This window comes from Rhinatrema bivittatum, chromosome 8 (assembly GCF_901001135.1).
Source record: "Rhinatrema bivittatum chromosome 8, aRhiBiv1.1, whole genome shotgun sequence".
NCBI classification, from domain to species: Eukaryota; Metazoa; Chordata; class Amphibia; order Gymnophiona; family Rhinatrematidae; genus Rhinatrema; species Rhinatrema bivittatum.
This window is the reverse complement of record NC_042622.1, coordinates 77,157,100-77,173,192: the sequence shown is the minus strand read 5'-3', so window position 1 is coordinate 77,173,192 and position 16,093 is coordinate 77,157,100. Positions and strand designations below refer to the sequence as shown.

Sequence of the window (16,093 nt, the reverse complement as noted above, 5' to 3'; positions counted from 1 at the left end):
TAGGTTCATGCAATTCAGGGACTTATTTACTTCAGATTAGCTACCTCTTCTTTTTATAGATGAAATAATGTGCACATTGAGAAACAGGGGGTAGTGCTTTGCATAAACAGAAGTCCTGCCATCTGTATCTCCCAAGGATATCTGTCTTGCTTATTGATATACAATACAAAAAAATATATATATATATATTTGTTTCTACAAATTTTGGTGTGGTATCCTTGTGTCCATGGAGAAGCGCCTTAAGTGTCTTTGGCGCTTAATGTCCTCATGACAAACGCGAGCCTCCGGGGGTAGGGAGCTCACTGTCAGGAATTGGCAACCCAGTGGTGATGAACTGAGGAAGAGGTGAACTGGAACATAAACCGCCTGGAAGCATGGGCGGTCAGATTAGCATGCCTGACAGGCTTCAGGGGCAAGCAATCTGCGTGATTTATTTTTATTTATTTAAAATTCTTTTTCTATACCGATACTCAAGACGAAGGTCTTATCGTACCGGTTTACAATGGAACAGGGGGGAAACCAAATTAACAATTTAAGAAGGTAAAGTTACATTAAACAGGGAGCGAAAACCTGGAAGATGGAAGACTGGAAAGATTTTAAAAGATAACAACTGGAGAGTGATAAAATAGTGATGTTGGACAATGCAACAACAGTAGCTTACATCAACCACCAGGGAGGAAAACGAGCCACCAAGTGTCTCTGGAAATAGACCTCCTTATGGAATGGGCAGAGTTAAACCTGCAAGGGATCTCTGTCTCCAACATCGTGGGAAAAGATAATGTCAGAGCAGACTTTCTCAGCAGGGAAAGCCTGGATCCGGGGGAATGGATCATGTTGACCAGAACCTTCCAGCTCCTAATAGATCACTGGGGCCTCCCATCCTTTGACCTCCTGGCTACATCTCACAATGCGAAGGTTTCCAGTTCTTCAGACAAGATAATCGCTCCCAAGGGATCGACACCCTTGTCCAGACCTGGCCAGAGGAGGATTTACTGAACGACTTCCCCCCCTTGGCCTCTACTGGGCAAGATCATCCGCAAGATCGAACACCACAGATGTCTAGTCCTTCTGGTGGGCCCAGGTGCCCCCTGGTAGGCAGACATGCAGTGGCTTCTTTTGGAGAGTCCCCTTTGCCTCCCCCTGCACAGGGATCTTCTCCAGCAAGGCCCGATTCTTCACGAAGACCTTGAGAGGGCTCGCCTGATGAAGCGCGGATATTCGACGGACGTAATTGCCACATTGCTCCACGCGCAGAAGTTTTCAACGTCCCTGATGTACATACGGATCTGGAGAATATTTGAGGCCTGGTTTGGGGAGCGTGTAGTACCTCCGTGAACAGCCCAAATCACCATGATCCTGGAATCTTTACAGGACATTCTGAACAAAGGATTGTCAACTCCCTGAAGTCCAGGTGGCAGACCTCTCCGGCTTCAGGACTGAGGTGAGTGGAACCTGTTCGGTGCATCTGGACTTGGCCCGTTTCCTACAAGGGGTTAAATATCTCCGACCACCCTTAAAGTTGCCGGTCCCCCTATGAAACCTCAGTCTAGTATTGGCCTTTCTGGCAGGGCCTTCCTTCAGACCCCTGCACAGTCTGTCACTTCACCTATTAACACTTAAGACTATTCTTGATGGCAACATGCTCAGGTTGTTGCATCTCTGAACTACAGGAGCTGTCTTGTCGGGAACCGTTCCTTCGATTTACTCCAGGAACAGTACAGCCTCGCACCGTCCCCTCTTTTTTTTACCAAAGGTAGTCTCGGCATTTCACCTGAACCAATCCATCTTCTTACCGTCCCCGGATAGACACAAGGACACGGAAGACTACCGCCTCCTTCACCATCTAAACATCAGTAGACTTTTAGTGCAGTATCTGGAACGTTCAGAACCGGTGCGCATGACTGATCACTTGTTTGTTCCTCACGAGAGAAAGAAACAGGGCAAAGTGACTTCGTGAGCTACCATAGCTCACTGGACCAAGGAAGTAATCAGGGCAGCTTAAATAGAGGCAGGGAAGCCTTTACCTCTACAGGTCAAAGCTCATTCTACCAGGGCTCAGGCAGTATCCTGGGCAGAAGCTAAACTACTGTCTCCCACTGACATCTGTCGAGTGGCGACATGGTCCTCCTTATACACACCTCCAGGTTCTACTGCCTGGATGTCCAGGTCCAAGAGGATGCAGCCTTTGCGAGGTTGGTGCCAACCGGACTGCGGGCAGCCTCCCGCTCCGTTCAGGAGTAGCTTTTGTACATCCCATTGGTCCTGAGTCCATCTGGCTACATGCTAGGAAATGGAGAAATTACTTACCTGATTATTTCATTTTCCTTAGTGTAGACAGATGGACTCAGCATCCCGCCCATGGCTGTCCAGGAGAGGCGCCAAGTAATTGCCCATGAGGCAAACCTCTATTTCATATGATTACAGGTAAGCTGTTGCCCTATTTCAAGGACCCTATTTCAAGGCATCTATTGTATTGCTGGGATTCAGCGCTTATGTTGAGTACAGTTGCGGTCTCCAGTTTTTGTTTTTTTTTTATTTATTTATTAGGTTACATCATTTATTACAAATGAAATAATCCAGGAATAAAAGAAAAAAAACTTAAAATATATCTAATATAATATCCATAAATTCAGTCTTATTTAGCTCACGTCTAGGGGGAATAGAGAAAGGACAAGACTATTAAGTGTGTCAGTAGCATTATTATAACCAAATTACACCTTACCAACCAAATTGAAAAATAATACATTAACACTGAGACTTATCTCTTAGAAAACGATCCAACTGCAAAGGATCCAGAAACACAAATTTATTATTCTGATAAGTAATTAAACATTTGCAAGGAAATTTAAGAAAAAAACTGGCACCTAAATCTAGAGCGCTTTGTTTAAAAGAGAGAAAATATTTCCTATGAGCTTAAGTAGCCCTGGATACATGTGGAAAGATCTGAATTTTTTGTCCACAAAAAAACAGTTCTTTACACTGGAAATATGTATAAAAAAGCAGATCTTTATCCTGCTTCGATGAAAATGAGACCAATAAAGTAGCTCTAGTTGAAATATTATCTATGGAGACTTCTAAAAAGATGGAAACACCAGGACTCTCCAAGACATCCATTTCCCCTTCCAGAGCAGGGATCGTTCTCCTATTTGGAAGATAATATATTTTTGATATAACAGGAATCTTATCTGCATCAAAAGATAATACTTCACAAATATACTTTCTAAATAATTCTCTAGGTGGGAGTAATCTAGAAATAGGAAATTTAAGGAAGGTAAGTTACATGATTTCATTTCATTTTCCAACACCTCAAATCTGATTATGAAGGATAAGATTATCCTTAATAAAGGATGTACAGGCAGCTTGCAAAAGGGTTAAACTGCGAATTTAACATAGAAACAGAATTTTCCACATTCTTAATCCTAATATCCTGATCTTCAAACTCTGTTCTCTTTTCTACAGAAAAGATATGAATCTGAGACATTGAACTAGTCATCTTTTTATCCATTTTAGCAACCAATCTCCATACATCTAATAAAGTAACATTTTCTGGTTCTTCGATTCCTTCATCAACTACTTCACTCATAAGGGGAAAAATAGAGGGATAAGGTATCGTCAAAGGAGCACATTCCATTCCCAATGTTCCTGGAGAAGTTAATCTCAAATGATTTTCAACCCCAGAACTCCCGACTCCCAAGGGAGTTTGGGAGGTTACAGCTGGAGAACTCATAGTGGTCCTAACTGAAGTTAACTCTTCAGCTAGTTGCACTATGGCAGGTTGGAGGGGTGGTTGAGCGGACGCGGGACTTGGATATCCCCGAGGGTGAATTTCTCCCTCTACCAGTCCTTCATGGATGACTCACCCACACGAACAATGTGGTCATTCATTGGTCCATGCCTACTGATAAGGAGGATATCGGAGAGGAGGTCCACATCTTAGATTTTCTTTTCTTCCCCATTTTGCGCCCCTTTGGCGTGCGGCTGCGCGCCACAGGGCCCTGGCTTTAAGGGTGTTCCGGGCGCTTGCTGATGACGTCAGTGGGATCCGACCTCTAGGTAGAGCCTCATGCTCTCTCTCTCTTTCTCTTTCTTTCTCTCTTTCTCTCTCTCTTTCTCTCTCTCTCTCTCTCTCTCAAAGCACCAAAGAGCGCAAGCAGCGATTCGCCCAAGGTCCTCTAGGCACACAAGTCCTTCCTTTCCTCCCCGCGGTCTCCAGTTTTTGATCAAGTTCTTCAATAATATATCCACAATGGCTTTTTGAAAAAAATACTGAAGGGCTGAGGTCACTGCAGGGGTATATCTAGGGTGATGTCAGCTTTGAAACCTGACTTCATCCCCATCTGCTAGCAGGGGAGCACAAAACCCAATGGTCCTGAGTCCATTTGTCTACACGAAGGAAAATGAAATTATCAGGTAAGCAATTTCTCCAATTTCATTAAAAAGAAAATGCAATCTCCTGCATAAAAGAAATTATAAGAGGGGAAGGAAAGAAATACAGGAGCGAGGAAGAAATATAATAAAGCAAAGACACTGTGATACTGAATATTTTTGATTGACATTGTGGGACTGAAAGATTTTTGGACTTGGGTTAGGTCACAGAGAATTCAGGCTCTCGATATATGTTGAGATCGGGTCATAGAGAATTCTGGCCCTGCCTGAGATTATGTTTAGTGCTGGATATTTTATCATCAGACCTTCAATTTCCTTCTTGTAGGGCTCCACCTGTGCCTTTGTTGAACAGATGCTCAGGAAGTATGGCCTGAAGACCGGTTTTTACAGGTAAGTTCAGAGCGTGGTGTCTGGGAATACAAAGAAACAATGGATTTTGTCTCTCCTGGAACCTTAGGCTGGATGTTTTATTTCCATTGCTTCCTCTAGCTCTCCACATTTGGTCCAAGTGAGAGAGAGAATCCGAATTAATGGACAGCCAATAAGCAAGGAGCTCTTCACCAAATATTTTTGGCAAGTTTACAACCGACTGGATGAAAGGAAGGTAATTGAGGTCTGGAGGATGGGAAGAAAATGCCTGCTCTGCCACAGCAATGCCTCCAAAACCTGCCTTCAACCCTTTATTTCCATCTGCTACCTCTAATTTTGGGTTGCTGGAATCGTTTAGGATGCTTGCTTTGGTATCATTTTTTAATCTGTGTTCCTTTCTTCATAGGATCCCTGTCACCTGAGTATGCCTGCCTACTTTCGCTTTCTCACCATCATGGCCTTTCACGTTTTTCTGCAGGAAAAGGTAAAGTCCTTCAGCCTTGTACCTGCCACAGATTTTGTATTATGTGTTTTCTGTAATGTATGCGATCTTTCTTGGCTTCTCTGTTCATGTTTAACATATTTTTCTGTTCTGCAAGGTGGATTTAGCTGTGGTGGAAGTTGGTATTGGTGGAGCATACGACTGCACTAATATTATCAGGTAATGAAACATGACTGGGAGCCCTTGCACTGCTGCCCCTGAGGTAAGCTGACCATCCCACCAGTAGAGCTTTATACAAATATTTATTCCAGCCTCTCACCTTTTTTATGTACAGGAAGCCTGTGGTTTGTGGTATCTCCTCTCTTGGCATCGACCACACAAGCATCCTTGGGGACACCATTGAGAAGATTGCTTGGCAGAAAGGGGGCATCTTCAAGGTAGAGCACTGAGGGGAGCTGATCCCATTGCAGTTATTTTAGAATTCACTGTTCTAAAGCTCAAACGATTATAAGTTAGCATATAAGGGTCTTAAGCCTTTTCTTTGGCAGTTCCAGCCAGATATTAGTGGGACATACAGATACAAGAATGATCAAGTTAACCTGCCCCCACCTTCTATTTTTCTCCTCAACAGCCTGGAGTCCCAGCGTTCACAGTGCCACAGCCTGCACCTTCTCTGCAGGTGCTAACAGACAGAGCAAGAGACATTGGTGTAAGTTCTTTCTTCCATCAGTGATTGTCCTCAGAGATTGGGAGAGGATTTCCTTCCAGAATTTGGCTCTGCTGACGTTGTGCCTCTCAAGAGATATAACGTTCAGGTAGAGAACATATGTCTAAATGGGTGATTATTGCATAAAACATTATTGATTTGGTAGTGTGAATTTTTTCTATCTATAATATCCCCTGACTGGTCCTTCTAAAATCTCAGGTACAGAGCCCCATGCTGAGTGAGAGGCAAGGATGGGGCATTAAGCAGTACTTGAGCGTACTGTGTGTATTTTTCTGCAGTGCTCCCTACCCTTAGAGCTGGTAGTGTTTGTGCGTGTGTGTTCTTTCAGCAGTGCTTTCTGTCCCCATGGCAGGATTTATCGTGTGTGTGTTCTCTCTGCACTGCCTTCTATCCATCTGGTTGGATTTACCGTGTGTGTGTTGTCTCTGTGGCTGGAGTTTACTCCGTGTGTATGAATGTGTATTCTGTGTGCGTGTTTTCTGTCTGCACTGCCCTCTGTCTCTGTGACTAGTGTTTGGCGTTTACCCTGTGTGTGTTCTCTCTGCACTGGTCTCCTCTGTCTTTGTGGCTGGAGTGTTTTCCATCAATAAGCAGGCTGAATTAGCCATTACATGATTGTGACATCTGACAGCACTGAACGGACTTGTCTCTCCAAACTTATAGAGGCTTTAGCTCTACTGAGGATGTGCGGGAGTTCCCATGTGGGTATTGCCCCTTGTGAGCAGCCTCAATCATATTTTGTCCGAGCTGAAGCACGGATGTGTTCTTCGTCTCTTCTCTGTATTTTTCTTCAAATTCTCCTCTGTGTTTAAAACTTGTTTCTGCCTAGCCACACAATAGCATTTTTCAGGCTAAAAAAAACAAAAATGAGAATTACTGAAGCAGTTTACCTCAGCAAAAAGACAATGTTGAGCCGGAAGAAAAAAAAAATCTACTACAATGAGTAGGATTTAAGAACCTTCGGTGTAGCAAGATCATGTCGCTCACCAGTGGTCACGAATTCTGCTATCACTGTCTAGGATCCGACCACAACTAGAAAATCTATGAAGCCTGTGGACAAATGTCCCCTGCGCTCACAGTACTTCAGGGCCTTGCGCATGGAAGAACTGTGTAAATATCTTTGTAGTTGTAGTAGATCTTCCACCTGCAGGGCAATGTTGTCTACCTTCTTGGGAAGGATTTGAACAGCAGCTCTTCCAAAACTCCCCTGTCTGCTCAGGCCAAGGCGTCAAGTTCAGCTGGCATCAATACCTGATGCTAGCCAGCCTGCATTGAAAAAAAAATAAGCATTGTGATGCATTGTCACCCTTCCTTGGCACTAGCAGCCCATGGTGCTATAAAGCGTTATCCGATTCATGATCCCTTGATACACTCAAAACATGGTGCACCGAAGCACCAGAAGAGTGATGCACTGACATGCCCAAAGTAGGGTGCATTAACCTGCCTAACGCATGGTGCATCCAGATTCCTGATGCTCAGCACACCAGCTCACTTGATGTGCATTAGTAAGATGCATCGGGCCTTTGATGATGCAACAGTGCACCTGATGCAGGCTTCAGTGCACTCAACACATATTCCCTGTACGTACCCAGATCAGTCCAGACTCCTGGGTTTGCCTCTCTTCCAGCGGATGGAGACAGAAAGTTTCGCTGACACTGGCATATAACCTGGTGTTGCCACTTGCATTCACTCAGTATTTCCTTGTCTCCAGCACATGGTAGTGGTGCAAAAACCTGCAGTCTGAGGATTAGTTTAAAAAAAAAAAAATTAGGCAAAGTTTTAGGTGTGAGGAGTACCTACCTCCCAGAAGGTTGGCAGGTCCTGGTGGGGCCATCCCTTCTCATTTTTGAGGTAGATGAGCAGATGGTTGGAAACCCTTATTGGCTTGGTCCTTTTCGCTATTGGGGGTGGACAACTGGTAGTGCCAGTTCCCTCCCCCGAGGACGACGCCTGGTGCCTGCTGCTGAGCTTCATGAAAGTGGTCTGTTGAATTTCTCTTAAAGTTTTGATTAAAAAAATATTAAAAAAAAAAAGTAAAGTAGTAGTTTTCCTTTTCGTTGGTTTCTCCATCAAGGCACTGGGTTTGTGCGGCGGGGTAAGGAGCAAACTATTTCATGTCCTCAGTTTGATGGCGTCAACCCTGGAGGTAGTACCGTGGGTGAGGGCACACGTGGCCACTTCAATGCTCCCTGCTGTCACATTGGAACCCACTGTCTCAAGACTTCGATTCGCCTCTACCTACTGATGGATGTATGTTCTCGGCTCCTGAGTGGCTGCAGGAAGCTCACCTGGGCAAGATTGTAAGCCTATCCCCAACGAACTGGTTGGTCCTCATGACAGACGTGAGCCTCTGGGTTTGAGGAGCTCACTGTCAGGAACTGAAGGTCCAGGGGCGTTTGGACCAAGGAAGAAGCGCTCTGGAACATAAACAGCCTGGAAGCCCGAGCAGTCAGATTGGCGTGTCTATAGTGTTCTAGCCACATGCTCCAGGGTCAGGCGGTCCGTGTGATGTCGGACAATGCAACAATGATAGCCTACATCAACCACCAGAGGGGAACCAAAGCCAGCAAGTGTCACTAGAAATAGATCTCCTTATGGAATGGGCAGAATTACATCTACAGATGATCTCAGCCTCCCACATCATGGGAAAAGACAACATCAGAGCAGGCTTTCTAAGCAGGGAGAGTCTGAATCCAGGAGAGTGGGCGTTGTTGGTCAAAGCCTTTCAGCTGGTGATAGATCACTGGGCCTCCGTTAATCAACCTCCTGGCCGCATCTCACAATGCGAAGTTTCCCCAATTTTTTTTTTTTACTTTTTTATTTTTTTAGTTGCAGAAGAGATCAGTGGTCCCTGGGGATCGACGCCCTATTTCAGACCTGGCCGGAAGAGGACTTACTATGCGCCTTCCCTCCATGGCCCTTGCTGGGCAGGGTCATCCATAAGATCGAGCACCAAAGGGGATTAGTTCTAATAGTAGCTCCAGATTGGCCCAGGCACCTATGGTATACAGACATGCGGAGACTTCTCGTGGAGGACCCCCTGTGCCTTCTACTGCACAGGGACCCTGCTTCAGCATGGTCTGGTCCTTCACGAGGATCCAACTTGATTCTGTCTTATGGTTTGGCCCTTGAAAGGGCTCGCCTGATGAAGCGTGGGTATTCGGTGGCAGTAATTACCAAGTTGCTCCGCACACGTGAGTTCTCTATGTCATTAGAGTATCTGGAAGTTTCAGAGCTGGTGCGCAAGATGGGACCGCCTGTTTGTTCTTCACGGTGTAAGGAGACAGGGCGAACCAGCTTCACAGGCTACTATAGCTCGCTGGATCAAGGTGGTGGTCACGGAAGCATATGTAGAGGCAGGAAAGCCATACCCTTTCAGGATAAAGCTCTTTCCACTAGGGCTCAGGCTGTCTCCCATCTACATCTGCCGAATGGCGACGTGGATGTTCAGGCCCGAGAGGGTGCAGCCTTTGCGAGGGCAGTGCTAACTAGGCCGCAGACTAGCCTCCCACCCCGATTAAGAGTAGATTTTGTACATCCCATTGGTCCTGAGTCCATCTGGCTACACGCTATGAAATGGAGAAATTTACCTGATAATTTTGTTTTCCTTAATGTAGACAGATGGAGTCAGCATCGCAGCCATGGCTGCCCAATAAAGATGCTAGGGAATAGTCTGTGAAATGAATATCGATTCTAAGAGGTTACAGGTAAGCTGTTGCCCAACCCCTAGATCAGGGCATCTTTAATCTTGCTGGGATTCAGCATTTGTTTGGTTGAGTACAGTTACGATATTCATTTTTGATCATTTTTAATCAATTTTTAATCATCTTTTCAATAGTATGTCCACAATGACTTTAGAAGAGAATACTGAAGGGCTGAGGTCACTGCAGGGGTGTATTTCAAGTGACGTCAGTTGTGAAACCTTACTGTCTCCATCTGCTAGCAGGAGAGCATATAACCCTTGGTCATGAGTCCATCTGCCTACACTAAGGAAAACAAAATTATCAGGTAAGTAATTTCTCCTTTACCCTGTGTGTGTGTGTGTTTTTCTCTCTGCATTGTCTCTGTCTCTGTGGCTGGCATCTACCCTATGTGTGTGTGGTTTTCTCTCTGTCCTAGTGACTAGAGTTTACCCCTGTGCACGTGTGCATGTTTCTGTCTGCCACTGCCTTCTGTCCCCATGGCTGGAGTTTACCCTGTGTTGAGTGTGTGTGTTTTCTCTCTGCAGTGCCCCCTGTACTTGTGCCCAGATTTGGATGCATATGAAAATGATAAGCTCTGATCTTGGGTCTGGCAGGCGAGCACCAGAGGTCTAATGCTGCACTGGCATTGCAGCTGGCACAAGCGTGGCTTCACTGCCATGGATATCACGGTAAGGATGTGACTGTAGTACTGTATATACCCTGTTTAAGATGTTCCTCTAATATTGTGCATGCTGTGTCTTGAGTAGGGAACTAACTGTATGTTGGGGTTTTTTTGGCAGATGTTGGTGAGGTGGAAGAATCCTGGCAAACCTGCCATCTAATAAAGCAGCCTCTACCCCTGGCTGCTGCCTTCCGACCCAGTTTTGCTATGGTACAGGGTGAGTTCCCAGCCTCTGGTGATTCTGCTGCTTCTTCAGTTCAGTACTTTAAAGAAAAAGTCTTTATTTTCTTTTGAGGCTAACTGAAAAATCAGGTCCATGCTATTCCCCTAGCACCACATTGCTCTCAGCTGATTGTAAAGAGATGTGCCACTGAGGTGTAACAGCATAGAAAGTTACAGAAGTCGAAAGGCCCCTGCTAGATCCCTCCCTGGTCTCCTCTTCCTGCCCAATCCCAGGGAGAGGGACAAACACTCTACACCCTTCCAGAAGGGGGCTGTAACATATTTGTCAACTTTTCATTGGCTTCTTGAATTCTGTCCCCTTTTCCCCTCCCTCTGCAGCACTTCCCCTTTTTCATCCCAGTACACGCTCCCCCTCTGAAGATTCTTAGAGGTGTACTCACAAGGCTTATACACAGACATCTTATACTTGCTTACACAGCCCCTCAGAGAGAGAATGTGTAAACATTTATAGCATTGATGAACCAAAAACCAGGGAGCGTGAACCCAACAGAATAGAAGGAATAAAGAAGTTGTGATTATCTGGGACATTCCCATTTCAACCTATAGGAAGATTGATTGTTAGAAAACTGGATATTGTGGTGTAAGGAAAAAACACAATGACATTGCTGATAGATGTGTCGGTACCCAGCGACTACTCTGTGAATCATATGGAGAAAGCAAAGATCCTTAAGTATCAAGAGATGCAATCAAAGACCAAGAAAATGTAGCAGAAAGATATATAGAAATATTCCCAATTATATTGGGTGCCACTGCCTGATTAAGAAGGATTTCCAAGCCCATTTTGATATGTTGCCTATAAAATTACAGCCTATGAGCACAATGCAAGTACTACGAAGGGCATCAGCAGTAAATTTGAGAGACACGGATCATTCCCAACAAACCCTGGCTTACAAATGAGGTTCATTCCTATCCAGGTATGCACAAACCTTTTGGAGAACCTGCCCAGAGAGACAATCAATATTCAAGAAACATCATTGGTATGGTAAATTTGTACGTATGTCACAAACATATACAATACTCGTAGAGACCTTCACAAATACATACACACATTTGCCTGATAGACATACTCCCTCATACACTTGGAGACATCCTCATTGGCACGCAAACACACTTTTGCACATATACACAGAGGCACCCTTATTGGTGCGCAAGCACACACCCAGATATGCGCACTTGGAGGCACCCTCACTGGCGTACAAACGCATATATACACATTCAGAGGCACCCTCACTGGCTCATAAATGCATACACATACATATATGCTTTCACAGACACGCACCTCTAAAGCTTAGAGGTACTCTCACTTGTGCATCTGTATGTGTGCACACTCCTCCCTCCCCCACTGGTGCACCCACACCTCACAGGCATGCTCCTTCTGCTCTGACATTTACCTCTTCCTTATTTCACTTAAATAATGGTATTGTACAGTAAGAGGGCAGTTATCAAATCATTCTACTCACATAAATTGACCATTTGAATATTGACCACCCACAGTACAACTAAAAGATAAATGGTGTTCTACAATGCGTGTAGCTTTTAGAAGCATTAAGAGGAGGCATTCCTGGAGATGTATTTTGGTCAAGGGAAGAAATGAATATGCATAGATCACATTTTCAAATCTGTGCAAAGCATTTTTCCATGAAAAACGTAGCTGCAGGTACAAATGCCCATAGAAAGTAGGTGTGCTCTTTCACTTTGAGAATTGGTGCAAAACCGAAGAGTAAAAAGTATCTGTGCACTTTGACTCAAAATGCACAGCTTGAAAATTGCCTCCTTTATTAGTAAATTGAGAAGAACAACTCCACCTTTTTGCCCTCTTTCCTCCCTGTTGCTCACTTGGTGGTCTTGTCCCTTGTGATGTACTTCATGGGTTACACTCACTCCTGATACAAAACACTTCATGGATTATTGTTGCCTCTCACATGGGTGGTCTTAGGCTATGCTCCTTCCCTCATAATATCCCTGTTCCCCCCTTTATGGTGTTCTTTCCCCTTAAGGTTTACAAGAGACGGAGTGGCTGGGCCGTACACAGATCCTTCAGCATGGGGCACTCACCTATTACATCGATGGAGCCCACACCAGCAGCAGTATGCAGGCCTGTGTGCACTGGTTCCAAGATGTGGCACTCAATGAAGAGAAGCCTAGCACGTAAGCAGAGGGAGCGGGGTGAAGGCTTTCTGCAGACGTGATCTGTATGTGCTGACGTGATGGAGCATTGACGAGACCTACAGGCTGTGCATGAATCACATTCTGTACTTGCGTTTTATACAATTGTGCGTTCAGTAGGTGGTGCAGGGAAAAGGGACATTGAGGGCAATTTTCAAAACTTGTGGCCAACACAGGGTTGGCAGATACTTTTCATTCACAGATTTTTACCTTTTTCTCAAAGGAAAAGTATATGTGTGCTTTTCCTTTGAAAATTGCCCAGGAAAAAAAAGTACCCACAGAGATTCACTTCCTTTTTCCTGGCCAAAACAACACATGAAGTTTTGAAAATCCAGAACTCTGCACGTTTTGCCGCCCCAACTTGCCAGTGGCCTGGAATTGCCTCCAGGAAAATGCAAATAAAAGTGCATACGCTGTAGAACGCATATACTTTCACCTGCATGCAGGGTGGTCATTTTCAGATAGTTTATTTATCTGGGTAAATGACCATTGAAAATTACCTTTATTGTGTGTGAGATGTATTTTAAAGAATGAATTTCCTGGGAATGTTTTGGTAATGCTGTCAATGCTTTTTTGCTTTGGAGGCATAGGGCTGCCCATAGAATGTGTTGAGGGGTGAGGAGGGGCATGATTTCTGCACAGGGGCCATAGAAAATAGAGCTGGACAGAGCTTATCCATTCTCTTGAGTGCTGTGGAGAGCATCAGGAGACAGAAGCATAGACTACGATGGCACACAGAGATTTCCAGCCATGTATAATGCACTACTTATCCCAGGACAAGCAGGATGATAGTCCTCACATATGGGTGACATCATCGATGGAGCCCCCTCATGAAAAAGCTTCTGTCAAAGTTTCTAGAAACTTTTGGCTGGCACACTGAGCCTACTAAGCATGCCATGATCCCTGCATCCACAGGGGTCTTCCTCTAGTCTCTTTTTTTTTTCCCTGCTGCTTTTAGCCTCGCGTTGAAGGAGCTCTGTGAGTTTTTCTCACTATTTTTCCTCACGGAATATTTCACCAAAAATTAATATTTTCTGTCACAAAAATTTCCCATCTGGTCTCCTTTTGACATTCTGTTCGGTAACCGCTCTTTGGAGCCTTTTTTCACCGATTCCAGTTAATTTTTATAACCGGTATCCGCGAGTCACCGACCGTTACCAGGCCTTAAAAATTTCAACAATGGCCACCGGTTTCAAGAGATGTCCTAATTGTCCCTGGACAATGTCGATTACAGACCCGCATGACATTTGCGTTCTGTGCCTGGGATCAGGCCATGATGTCCGCGCATGTTCGACCTGCGCCCAGATGACACCGAAGGGCAGGCGTGCCCGGATTGACAAGATGGAGGAACTTTTCAAAAGGATCACTCCATCATCGTCGGCGTCATCACCGAAGCTGGCTTCCTCTGCTGAAAAGCATCAAGGTAAGAAGAAATTCGGTGACCAATCATCACAGACGCCATCGGGATCTTCAATAGCGTCTCGTCCGCCAGTAAAGAACAGAGAGAGAAAAAACGTCATAGCACCGATCCGATTCCGTTCCTTCGGATCCATCGGTGACCGCATCGAGTTCGAAGGAGATCGAACCGATGACAAAACGGGTCTGGGTACAAGAGCTTCCATGACCCTCTGTACCTGAGACACTGAGGCACTCTCCACTGGCAACGGTGTTAGAGGCTGGACCTACACATACTGTTGTGGAAGTACCAGCAGCGCCAGTTCTTCCTTCTCCGGAGACAGAGAACCCTGTCCCAGTGTCAATAGAAGAAGTCACCTTGATGATTCAGCAAGCAGTCACCGAAGCTTGGAAGAAATTCCAACTCCATCGACACTGATGCCACCATCAGCTCCGGCACCGAAGCCAACCATATTTGCTCCACTACTAACAAGGATCGATGCCTTGCTCGGTGCCCTCCCGACACGGTACCATCGGGTGCTACGATACCTCTATCGGAGCCATCTTTACACCCGCAACCAGACGGCACCGCCAATTCCGATTCCAGTTCATCTGAGGACGATGACCATGATTCGGATCATACACCTGGACCATCAAGCTTACAAAAGACCCGTTTTCCATCGAGGCCTTCGATACAGTTTCCTAGTCCTTCGATGCCCTCGCAGCCTGGTCTATTGGGAGATTTTATTGGCCGATTCCCGTCGATGCCATTGGTGCCCTTTGGTTCTCAGTCGAGTCTTTTCTGCCTCCATCGATGCCAAAGCAAATACCAAGATCTGCAACAATCAAAAAGCATCCTCCTCCGCAGAATACTACACATCCTTCTGGATCTTATTTCCAGCAGCCACCAAATACTTGGGAGGATGTCAATACTGATTCTAATACTGATAGTGATGACCTTCCATCTGAACCTTCTCCACCAGAAGAGCGAAGAAAGTCCCCACCAGAGGACCTATCTTTCCAACACTTTGTTAAAGAAATGGCAGATACCATTCCATGTGAACTGCTGGCTGAAGAGGATACTCGACATAAGACACTAGAGTCCTACAATTTGTAGATGCACCAAAGGAGATCATGGCAATACCTATCCATGAAGTTCTTCTAGAGCTTCAGGACTGCCTTTGGGAGCATCCTTGTTCTGTGCCTGCAGTTAATCGGAGAACGGATGCTACATACCTGGTCCAGCATACACCAGGTTTCAAAAGCCACAGTTGCCACATAATTCCTTTGTTGTGGAATCTGCCCAGAAAAAGGCAAGGAAGCAGAAGCCACATTCATCTACTCCTCCAGGAAAGGAACATAGATTCCTTGATACTTTAGGAAGAAAGGTATTCCAGGGATCCATGCTGGTGTCACATATAGCTGCATACCAGCTATATATGACCCAATATCAAAGGAATTTATGGAAACAGGTCCAGGAATTAGCAGATTCCCTTCCTCAACAACACAACAAACACTCAACGCCCTTGTTGACAAGGGCTAGAGTCAGGAAAACATGAGGTCAGGGCCGCATATGATTCTTTCGAGACTTCGGCCCATTTATCAGCTACGGGAATTAGTGCACGAGGTGGGGTTGGCTGAAGGCTTCCGATCTCAGAATGGAAGTCCAAGAGAGACATGGACCTTCCATGCACAGGAGACAACCTCTTTGGAGAGAAGTACAGGCCACGGTATCTTTACTTAAAGATCATCACGAGACGCTACGTCAACTGTCTAAGTTAATCGGATCCAGCATCCTCTGTATGAAAACCCGCTAGGCGTGACACTAGACGCCCTTTTTACAGACCTCGTAGGTACTATCCTCCTACCTCCTCTGCACGACCTTTCCGTCAACCTCAGAGAGGTGTTCACGTCAGCCAAAACAGGCTAAGCCTCAGCCACCTCCACAGTCAACCCCTGCATCTGGTTTTTGAAATCTACACACCAGAAGACAGCAGCTT

At 45.3% G+C, this 16,093-nt stretch overlaps 1 protein-coding gene across 1 annotated transcript in view; it reads left to right on the top strand.

Annotated features, from left to right (window-relative positions):
- LOC115097185 (folylpolyglutamate synthase, mitochondrial-like) overlaps positions 1 to 12,680 on the top strand; it is a gene marked incomplete at its 3' end in the record, with an annotated part of 58,973 nt that extends 46,293 nt beyond the window's left edge. Inside the window, 11 exon segments of the mRNA XM_029612767.1 lie at positions 4,712 to 4,776; positions 4,876 to 4,990; positions 5,162 to 5,239; positions 5,355 to 5,416; positions 5,532 to 5,634; positions 5,829 to 5,906; positions 10,153 to 10,195; positions 10,198 to 10,296; positions 10,408 to 10,506; positions 11,447 to 11,509; positions 12,530 to 12,680. Coding sequence (XP_029468627.1) covers positions 4,712 to 4,776; positions 4,876 to 4,990; positions 5,162 to 5,239; positions 5,355 to 5,416; positions 5,532 to 5,634; positions 5,829 to 5,906; positions 10,153 to 10,195; positions 10,198 to 10,296; positions 10,408 to 10,506; positions 11,447 to 11,509; positions 12,530 to 12,680 — 956 coding nt within the window.
- Between the last annotated feature and the right edge of the window lie 3,413 nt (positions 12,681 to 16,093).